This window comes from Condylura cristata, unplaced genomic scaffold (assembly GCF_000260355.1).
Source record: "Condylura cristata isolate star-nosed mole 26May11 unplaced genomic scaffold, ConCri1.0 scaffold00004, whole genome shotgun sequence".
NCBI classification, from domain to species: domain Eukaryota; kingdom Metazoa; phylum Chordata; class Mammalia; order Eulipotyphla; family Talpidae; genus Condylura; species Condylura cristata.
In genome coordinates, this window is record NW_004567105.1 from 14949705 (window position 1) to 14960508 (window position 10804).

At 45.4% G+C, this 10804-nt stretch overlaps 1 protein-coding gene across 1 annotated transcript in view; it reads right to left on the minus strand.

The window, feature by feature from the left end:
* The window catches only part of AMDHD1 (amidohydrolase domain containing 1), an 18162-nt gene that overhangs the window by 5295 nt on the left and 2063 nt on the right, over window positions 1–10804 (minus strand). The window contains exons 2-6 of the mRNA XM_004675795.2: window positions 8904–9010; window positions 7847–7911; window positions 5534–5811; window positions 5171–5396; window positions 1861–1985 (exon numbers count right to left, since the gene is read on the minus strand). Coding sequence (XP_004675852.1) covers window positions 1861–1985; window positions 5171–5396; window positions 5534–5811; window positions 7847–7911; window positions 8904–9010 — 801 coding nt within the window. The remainder of the gene's footprint in view (window positions 1–1860; window positions 1986–5170; window positions 5397–5533; window positions 5812–7846; window positions 7912–8903; window positions 9011–10804) is intronic.

The following is a 10804-nucleotide window of genomic DNA, read 5'->3' on the forward strand; positions in this document are numbered from 1 at the left end:
ACAATGGAATAGTACTCAGCAACCAAAAAAGATAAACACATGCCTTTTGCAGCAACATGGATGGAGCTGGAAGGGATCATGTTCAGCGAAATAAGCCAGAAAGAAAAGGAAAAATATTCCTTTGTTTGGAGGGGGGTATTCTTTGGGTGGTAGAAAATTGACCAGATTAAATACTGGTTGATAACTTCAACTGACGACTATTGAGATTTGCAAGAAAAGTAGTAGATCATATCCACTGACATTATACCTACTCATTAAGAAAAAAGCAACGACAGAAATATGTAATATTGCTCTTGTGTATGTAAAATCGTAATACACTTGAGGAAAGCACTGAATACCCCTAGCTTCTCTTTTCTAAGTTACTTGAAACCCGACTCTTCAACCCCTACGGCTCTTTCTCAACACTGGCCCACTTCGTATTTGGGGCTGAATAATTTGTGGTGTGTGGCTCTGTTCTCTGCATTGTAGGATCTCTGAAAAAGCAAGACCTAGAAATAAATCTGCAGAATGGATGTTACTAGAGGGAGGGAGAGATGGGGGGGAGGGAGGAAAGAGAGGCTGAGCCCAATTGTCCACATAAAAGGACTATGGATGCTTTGGTGTTCGGAGTGGTGTGGTGACCGAGAGGCATGAACCTCCCGGAGATCATATACAGTGCTGTAAGCCAATGTTACCTCAGTAAAAAAATTTAAATACACACACACATAAACACAAGCAGCATCTCTGACCTCCCCCCACCAGGTGCCAATTGCACCCCCTAGTGTGAGAACCAAAAATGTCTCCAGGCATTGTCAAATGCCACCTCTGGTGCAAATTCACCCCCATGGTCAGCACTACTGGCCTAACGCATAACTTCAGGGTCACCCCCCTGACAGCCACATATCCCGACCACACAGAAAGCACCTCCTCCTAAGAGAACAAACTGTGCCGTGGAGGCTGAGCTCCCAGACCCCCGGGCTGCCATGGAAATGGCGCGACAGAAGCATCAGAAAACTGGGTCTCACGCGGCAGACTCAGAGCAATGGCAGTCTAAAGCTGGCGCAGGTTTGCTCCACAGAGGGCCCACAGCAACATTTCAAGGAGCTTGTACAAAACAGACGTCTCCTCTGTCCTTCCAAACCCAGCATTTCTGAGAGTGGCGATATACAGGGACAGTGCCCGCTCACACCCTCTTAGACAACAAACACATCATTCAGATTCTGCTTATACTGAAGCGCCAAGTGGACAGCCCTGCTGCTGGGAGCTTGCTGCCTTCTGGAGCAGAAAGTCTCTGTGGTGTGCTCCTTGCCTATGGCAGTAGCTTTGGCTACCTTGACTCCCTTCCCAAACAATAAAAAAATCTATTGGATGGATGGGGTGACCGGCTTCCTCACAGAAACTATAAAACCTCGCCATGCCTGCAATTTGGGGCTCAGACATTTGGGGAGCTATCCCACTGAGCCTGCGGGTGTGACAGATATCTCTCCACCTCTTCTGAGCGCCACCTGATTTCTCTGGGAAATTGCTGTAAACTATCTCTAATCTCCTCTGCATTTTTCTAAATTATGAAGCCTATTTCTCAATCTTCTAATTATAAAAATAATGCACACAGATTTTTTTTTTAATCGGAAAATGCCAACAACTAAGAAAAGCGAGAGCACCACCCTCCTCAAAAGCCCCACCACTCTGAGGCAGTTTGGTCTAAGGTCCTTTCTCAGGGAAATTTGTCTGTGAACATCAGCCCACAATAGGCCTCTTCTATCAGCTAAGTTTTCTTGATCTGCATTTTAAGGGATTTATAAGGGCATCGTGGTATCGTGGAAGTCTGGGTTCTTCACAGCTTGTACCTGGAGCTCTTGTGTGGGGTGGGGATGACCTCACCTCAGCATGTAGGCAGTGGTGGGCAGGAGGACAGCGGAGCACCTGGCCGTTGCCATGGCAGCGATGCCCTCATCACTCACTTCCTCCAGGTGACTGATTGCCCGGGCTCCCAATTCAGCCCCCAGCTAAGCAAAATGGACACAGAGAGAAAGTTCTAACCAATGGTTATCCATCAAGAAAGCACCACAAAATAGTTTTCCTGAAAAACCAACAATACTCCATTAAGTAGATTTCTTCTCAGCTGCCTCTATAGGCACATGCTGAGGGGTGATGGGTAAGGAATATAAGGGGCTTTCATTTGTAAATTAGCTAGTATGTGATTTCAAAAGCTATTTTTTCCCCAAAGATTTGTTTATGCAGACAAGAATTGGGGTACTGGTCAGAGGTGCAACGGGGTGAGGAGGATTCACCAATGTGCAGATTGAAGTACACTGCTGAGGGGAGCAGTGGGCAAGACAGTAGAGGTCTGCTGTGCCATGTGGGTCAGCTCCCTGGCTGGGGATCGAACTCATGCTGCAGTGGCTGTGGATAGCTTCAGAGTGCTGCTGAGCTTTAACCTATTGCCACCAGGAAAGGCCCGCAAAGATATTTTACAACACAATCTCTCTGAGATTCTTCAGACATTTGTTTAGAATAAATCTTATGAATAAAATAAAATGTTGGGGCCCTCCCTGGTGGTGCAATGTGTTACAGCACAGCACTGAGAACTAGCCACAGCTGCGTCAGTGCTAGTTCGATCCTCAGCCCTGGAGGTGACCTCGTGGTGCAGCAGGCCTCTCCTGTCTCAACCACTGCTCCCCTCAGCACTGTACTTTGTCATCTGTTTGTTCTGCTCTCCACTGTTTCTGGTGAACCCTCTCACCAGCCCTACATCTCTGGCCTGCACTCCAGTTCTGTGTGCATAAATACATAAATAAATCTTTTAAAAAATCTTTAAAAAATGTAACTTAAAAAAAAAAAAAACCAAACCAAAATGTTGAATGATGTTGGCAATAAAATCAAATTAGCAGAACATCGTAAAAACAGAATAATAAAAGGTATCTTGAAATACTGTTGCACTCACTGAACACCTGTAAGTTAAGAAAGTAAACTTTCAGAATGTGGAATTATATGTATAATTGGAGAATCTCTATGTGAGCATGAATTCTCTCCAGATAAAATGCTTGGGATGGATTGTTCCCAGAAAACCAAGGAGGTAATAATGGAAACAGGCACTAATGTGGGTCTCACCTTACCTTGACAAATTTTTTCACATGCACACAGGTACTCTAGGCTCACAGACAGATGTGTTAAGCTCACCAGGGAAATGAGAGCAGATTAAGGGCTGACATGAATAAGCAGCACCGGGAGGCTACAATGCCCCTTCAGGCAGGTCAGACCTGCCCTCATCAGCAGCTCGCTCAGGCTTGAGAGCAGTTTGAATTGGGATCCTGGGGGAGCCCACTGCGTCACAGTGCAAACTGTGCTTCCCTGTGGGGGTGTCTTTCTGACCTTGGAATCACCCTTTTCCAACTTGATTTGCTCATCCTGGGTATTGACCTCTATTGATTTAATTCACCGATCACTCTCTATGACCAAAAGTATCTTGTTGACCACCCAGTTCACATCCTTTCAATAAATATTTACTTTCTAAAGGCTTCCTATGCCAGGCGCTGTGTTAGCTTCAGGAATAGGGCATGTAAGACATGGTACAGTCCTCAGAGTATGTGTATAGTCCAGCAGGCTCACAGAGGTAACTCAAACACCATGGGTTGAGTACAGGGAAGGAGTGTACCTACTCTGGGGGTTTTAGGAGCTCCAGAGAAGCAGTCACTAAGAGGAAACACAGGAAGGACCAGAGTTAGCCAGACAAAGGAAAGTGTTTGTATTAGCAGGAAAGGAGACAAAGGGGCTCAGGTGTGTTAAAATGAGTTTGAGCCTGGGTCATGGTAGCGAGGGTAGCAGTGGTGTAAGGTGGAGGGGATAGGAGAGGAGGAAAGAGGGGGAATACGAGGAAGCATGGGCAAGATCCTGGTAAGCCTGGCAAATGGAGTCTGGAATTTGTCCTACATTAACGGTCATAAGTGGTTTAAAGCAATGGAGAGGAAGGAATAGATGGACTGAGGGAGTGGATTAAGGGAGGGATTAAAGTGGAGGCCAGAACAGTTATTACAGGAATGCCAGAGAGAACTGACAGTAGTGTGAGTTAGACATTGGGGTGAAGAAAAGTAGATGTAGAGGTAATTCAGGAGAGAACTGGGAGGACTGGCTGGTTGGTGAAAATGTGCTAGGTGATGGGGAAGGGGAGTCAAAAGGACATCCAGGTTGTTGACTAGACAATAAATGGGTGGTAGAGTCATTTGCTGGGACAGGACACTCGGAACAAGAGTTGGAAGAACTATTAAGAAATCAAGTAGCACATGTAGTTGAGAAATGTGTGATATCTATGTCTATATTTATGCCCCATGGGTATGCTCCATGGACAGTTGCTTACTTATTTCTTTTTTAATTTTTTAAATAGAGATGTTAGGTTTTTTGTTTTAAGATTTATTTTATTTATTTGTACATACAGGTGATGGGGTGTAGGCCAGAGGTGTGCGGGGGGAAGGGAGTTGAAGATTCACCAGAGACAGAGTACAGGGGAACAGAACAGGCAGATTGACTGAAATACACTGCTGAGGGGAGCAGTGAGTGAGAAAGGAGAGGTCTGCTGCGCCATGTGGGTCAGCTCCCCGACCAGAATAGAACTCACATTATAGAGGCTGCGGACAGCTTCATAATTAATCCCTTGCACCAACAGAGTGACCCAGTTCCAGGCTTTAGAGGAAAGATGTCGAGACTTGTATCTCTGGAGGGATTTTGGTCTATTTAGTTCACTGCTGAATTTTCAGTGCCTAGAACAGTTCCTGATACATAGCAGGCACTCAAATATTTACTGAAATCGTGAATAGATGAATCTGGGCAAGACACTGAGCTTTGTGTCTATGAATGCTGTATTCCACTAAAATTCACCTGGATTCTGCCACAGAAAGATCCTAGTAGATTCTGCTAGTACAGCATTCAGAGCCAACCAAAATGGGCAGTGGGATTTCAGCAAAAGAGATCACAGTGACTTCTTATTCTACATGCATTAACAGTTGAGCATTAAGTTAACTGTTCAGAAAAAAAAATGTTTTTAAAACAGGCCAGCAATTTCTAAGATCAAGCAACCCAATCTGTGCATCTTTCAAAAAAGAATTGCCCCACTGTCTTTTCAGAAATCTGCTTCTTCCTCTGACAAACTAAGTTTTCCATAGCACAGTGTCAACAAAAGGCAAAAGGCCAACCATACCTCAGCTGCCTTCATCGGGTGGAGTTCATCTCCATGAAAATTAATTTGTAATCCTATATCTTTTCCACTTCGAAGAATCCTCCTGGTGGAATCCAGATCAAAGACGCCTTTCTCACAGAACACATCTATGTTATCAACGTGTATTTTCCCGCTTCTGCCCAGTTCCTGCAGCTTGGGCAGGTGATTGTTGACTATGTCATCAGCAGCTTCAGTGGCTGTTTTTCCTCTAAGGATAGAAGATGAGATGAGCATGGGCAGATAATGTCAAAAATCTTGGACAAAGATCAGGTGACACCCCTCCTGGGCGCCCCACCACCCCTACTGGGTCTCACTATCCAAAGTTAAACCGGAGGTTGAGATTACTTTGGCACCGAGTGAGCCCCGCAGTAAGTGGCGGAGATGCCCACGTCCAGCTCTCGCCGGGCGCGCTCAATCACACGCAGCATCTTGAGCTCGGTCTCCAGGTTGAGGCCGTATCCGCTCTTGCACTCCACCAGCGTGGTCCCCGCCCGCACCATGCACTGAAGCCGCTGCTGGAAGGAGCTAAACAGCTCCTCCTCCGAGGCCTGGCGGGTGCGCTCCACGGTGAAGTTGATCCCGCCGCCAGCCTGGTGAATATCCATGTACGTGGCTCCTGCCAACTGAACACACCACGCACGCTCGGGCGGGCCCCCGCGGGAGGCACAGACCCGCCCAGGGCTCGCCCATATTCAAAATGATCACAAAGGATGCTGAAACCACCCTGGAGGCAGGGAGGCTGCTGGGGTTAAGAGGGGAGCTGAGGGGATGGGGCGTGCCCAGGAAGGGACTGGGGTGGCAGAAATGGGAGATCCGCTGGGGATTACTCGGGGCCTAGAGCAGCAGCACTGTACTAGCTGGTACAGAGTATTTCAGTCTTTTCATGACTGAGTGTGCCGCCCTCCCCCGTCTCCACCCCCACCAATGCTGTCTCTGCCTCCCTATATGCCTCAGCTTCTTTAGGCTTTCTAGGAGAAAGCCAAGCATCTGCAATTCGGGACCCCCACTGCATTATTTGGCCACTCAGGATCCCAAGGGGACTCTCCATGCCTCCGTGTTTGGCCACTAGAATTTGGGCCTGGGGCTTTGTCACTGAAAGAGCCTGTCTCTGGGGTCCCACTGCTCTGTCGCTCTGGGCAGGAGCAAAGAGGTGCAAGACAAGTAGCCGCCCTGGCCCCTCTTCAGGTGGGTTCTGTCACCTGGGCCATGAGATCAGCCAGCCCCCTCTGCTCTGCGGAGCTTGCTGTTTCCCATAATGAAAGGGCTTGAGAGGACTGGACAGCACATCTCCAAGGATGCTTTTGGAGATTTAATTCTGTGATTTAATAAAGAAGCCTGAAAAAATAACTCTAGTTTGTGGGGGAAGGCATGCAATATCTAAAGAAGGTTGTTGGTGTTTTTGTTTTTGCTTTTTTTCCTGAACCAATCCAATTTAGTTGTTAGAATGTATGTTTTTCAAAACAAACCAAGGAAAAGTCATGGAAGAAACTGAAGTACGTATTATTATGTGGAAGAAGTTAATATGAAAAGGCAATATACTCTATGATTCCAAGTAAAAAGTTGGAGAAGTTATAGAAAGACAAAGACATAGAAGACAGCAAAAAAGATCAATGGTTGCCAGGGGTTGGGGGGAGAGAAGGAGATGAATAGGCAGAACTCGGAATTTTAGGGCTATGAAACCATTTTGTACGATACTATAAAGTTGGATTCATGTCATAATACATTTGCCCAGAAGCACACAATAAACAACACCAAGAGTGAATTTTAACATAAACTGGGACTCTGATATTGCTGAGTCAGTATAGATTCACCACTTAGAACAGGTATATTGGTATAAAATGTATAGTTATATTTAATGCATTACGTGTGATTTCGATACGGGGCCAGGCTAAAGGTGTGTGGGAGCACAGCTATCTGGGGAGTCTATCTCCCCCCTCAAATTGCTGTGAAACCAAAACTGCTCTAAAATTTATTCAAAAACAAGCATCGTGAAAATGACTGCCACCAGGGATTTGTAGATTCATGGTGCTTAATTTATGCCTCAATAGCCTAGCAGGTTTCCTCAAAAGTCTCATTTTTTTTCTGAGACAGAAGAGAATACAAGACTTATTTATCTACTTGATTAGTGAAATATTTCTCCAAGTTCGGCCCCAGTGAATGATGATTTTCAAACTGTTTCCTGGACACCCTTCCAAGGCGGCCAGAGATGGGAGGGGGAGGGGGAGGGGCTGAGAAAAATCGCCAAGCAAGGTAACTCAGCTGTTTTCTTGACTTTTTTTTATTAAGATAACATTGGTTTATATCATTGTTTGCATTTTAGAGGTTTTTGTTTGTGTTTAAGATCCCCTTCGGGTGTTTTAAAAGGAGGATTCTACAATTAATGTTTTTAATCAATTGTAAAAAATTATTTGGACAAATGTATTGTGACATGAATGCAACATTCTACTTGAAAGGATTGCCAGCTCTACATGTTGTATGAAGATCTGGGACAGTTATAAAATACTTACTTATATTATATTTATTTTCTATAGTTCAGACCAGTGAACATATCCACTAAAAAGAAATGTACTGGAAAGCCTGATAGGTTATCAACTCCTTACGAAAATACTTGTATACACATGTGCTTTATTCGTATGTGTTAACATTTATTGCAGTTACCTTCATTGCAAACTCATGAACTCTATCACCAGCCCACACTGGATGTGTGTGTGCATCCACCAAACCTGTAATCAAGAAAGCAAATCATTTTCAAATTAAAAAAAGAAATAAGGCCCTCCCTGGTGGCTCAACAGGTAATTATGAAGCTTAGCTGCAGCTGCTTCAATGCAAGTTCTATCCCCCGACCCAGAGGTGACCCACATGGTGTGGCAGACCTCTCCTGACCCGCCCCCTGCTCCCCTCAGCAGTGTGCTTCATAGATCCGCCTGTTCTGCTCCCCGCTCTGTCTCTGGTGCATCCTCTTACCCCCTCCACTCCAAGGAATAATGTGAGTGTAAAAACAGAATATTATAATGCCTAATTCAAATTTGAGAAGAAAAAAATATGAAATCATAAATAGGAATCTTCCTTCAAGAAAACTATTTTAACAAAAGAGAAATTTAAAGCCATCACCTGGAACTTTTGCTTATCCAGGTACAAGTCAATAAAGTGGGACTATTTAAAATGCCTCATGGAGTAAATGGCTCGCGCTTGATTCTGATTGGCTGAAATCCAGAGTCTCTCTTTAGGTTGCTTTCTGAATGCAGCTTTCTGCTGTATTCCACTCTTTTACACAGGGTTTTGCCCTGATTTAAGAGCCAAAGGTGGAAGTTCTGTCAGAGATACACAGCACACATTTAAATATATCGCCCAGCCTCTTTGTTTGCGGAGAACTTCTTTCAGATAATGGTATGAAGCCATACAAAATCAACAATGTATGAGATGTTAATAAACTGATTCTATTGCCCAAAACTCAGATAAGATTCTACACTGTCTTGGATATTTCACCCACGAACTTCAGTTGTGTTACCTGAAATCCACAATAATGATCCTTCCCTTACAGAGCAAGTATAAAAATCCAACAAGAAAGCCCATTTGCAAAACAGTCTGACTTTTAGGACCAATACATGGTAGCTACTATTATATTTAATGTTACTATGAGACCTAATTTAAAACAAGCAGTTACTCTCTCTTTAAAATTTTACATTTCATGATTTTACTGGAAAAAAGGTAATACCTGGCAAGATGCATTTCCCAGAACAGTCAATTCTTTCTTCAAACGTTTCTTCAGAAAACTGTCTTTGTATAACATCAGCAGGACCAATGGCCTTTATAAACCCATCCCTGAAGAACATTCAAGAAATAATTATTAAAGTTTGGGAAAATACTATGAGAAGTTTTAACAGGGTGGTCCCAGGAAAGGGGGAAGTTCCTGGTTCCCTGCCCCACCCCAAAAGAGGGTAAAGCTAAGCAGGAAAGAGAAGAATCTAGAGAGGAGACTGAAGAGGAAGGCAGCAGGATAGAGGCCAGAGGGAGACCTGAGGGAGGCACAGGGAGCAGAGACACACGAGCAGAAACTGCGCTTGCTTCTTCTTGGCCCTGGAATGGTTGGAACAGACGTGGGTGAGAGACCCGTGGGAAGGCTGACTATGGCAGCGTTTATCTTCATTTTGATTTTGCTCCCTTCCTCCCAGAACTGTCTGGCCATTTCTGACACTTTTCTATGGATCCCACTGGAAGTTGCTTTAAACTTTTGCAGCTTTCAGGACCTGCTTTGGGCCAATCCCTTTTAGGTGGACTTTCACCCACGAAGGGATGGGTAACTTTGGGTGTTTGATTCAGAAACTATATTCTTTGTCTTTTCCTTATTGCACGCAATTGTATTAAAGTTCCTTTCCATTAGAGGTCTTATATTTTTATCTTGATGAGGCAGATGGTAGAACCTATTTAGAGCAGCTGGTTTTGGGGATTCAGGGGTGCCCCTCTCACTGCCCTGTAACAAAGTGACTGCATTTCAGGCCAGAAGTTACTCTGGTAACAGAAGGAGCCAGTTCCCCAAGATCCACATTTCGTTTCCTCAGAGTACTGGAATCTAGATGACTGCGTTCAGCTTAGCTGGACATCTGACCGCACCCCCTACCCCCCAGAATAAACACAACTGAGCGGCCATGTGACTACACGTTAGCCAATAGGATTGTTTACTCTTCTTGCTTCCTACTGGGTGGAATGCAGGCCTAGAGTAGAGAGGGCAGCCATCTTGGATGGCAGAGTGACCTTGTGAGAAAGGGTCGGTGCTCGCAAGGTCCCCAGCCTTTTTTTACACAGAGTACGGCCTCCCATCAGCCCTGGGTTTTCAACCTTTGGATGCTTGCATAGAAGAACAGATGTCTGTCTTCCTTCAGCTCCTGCTAATTTGAATCTTTGTTACTCACTGCCAATTAGTGTTTCCAGAGATGGGGCTATAGTCCTGAGAGTTGGGAAATGCTGTGAAAACCTGGTGACGAGGTATCAGAAATGGGACTGTAGTGATTTTGATGGAGGAAAGAACAGAAAATCCAAAGGAGGCATCACAAGCCTGACTCACACAAGGAGTTGGGGGTAGAAGGGATTAGCATAGCCAGTAACCCAGCAGAAGAAACTAAGATCCTTAGGCACCAACCAAGCAAAAGACCCAAGCAGGTATCAATCAGACTGCTGCAGGGACATCTGCAGTACAGAACCAAAGGTAAAGATATGGAGATTGAGCCCCTGGAGGAATCTCCTGTCCCTTTCAGATTCTACTAGTTTATTCAAAGTCAACAGGTGACCCAGGCTCACAGGGAGTGAGCCCCTCCCAAGAAGAAGCTCCTATATCAGGGCAGCCTTTGCACTAGCCCTCAGCACTCTTCTGCCTATGCAGGAGTGCTCTTTCTTTCCACCGCCTCTCGCTCCGCAGGGCAGCAGCCTCCTGCCTGCCTCTGACCTGTACCAGGCCTGGCCTCCTCTGCACTGACCTCCCTCAGCGAAGACCCCTGTCCTCAAGGCCTCCCACCTGCAACCATGCAGGCCTGTCAGCAACCTGCCCCCTTCCAGGCAGCTCTTCTGCCCGCTTGTGCCTATGCAAGTGTCCTGTACCGGCCTGTCCCTTTTCTAATAAAG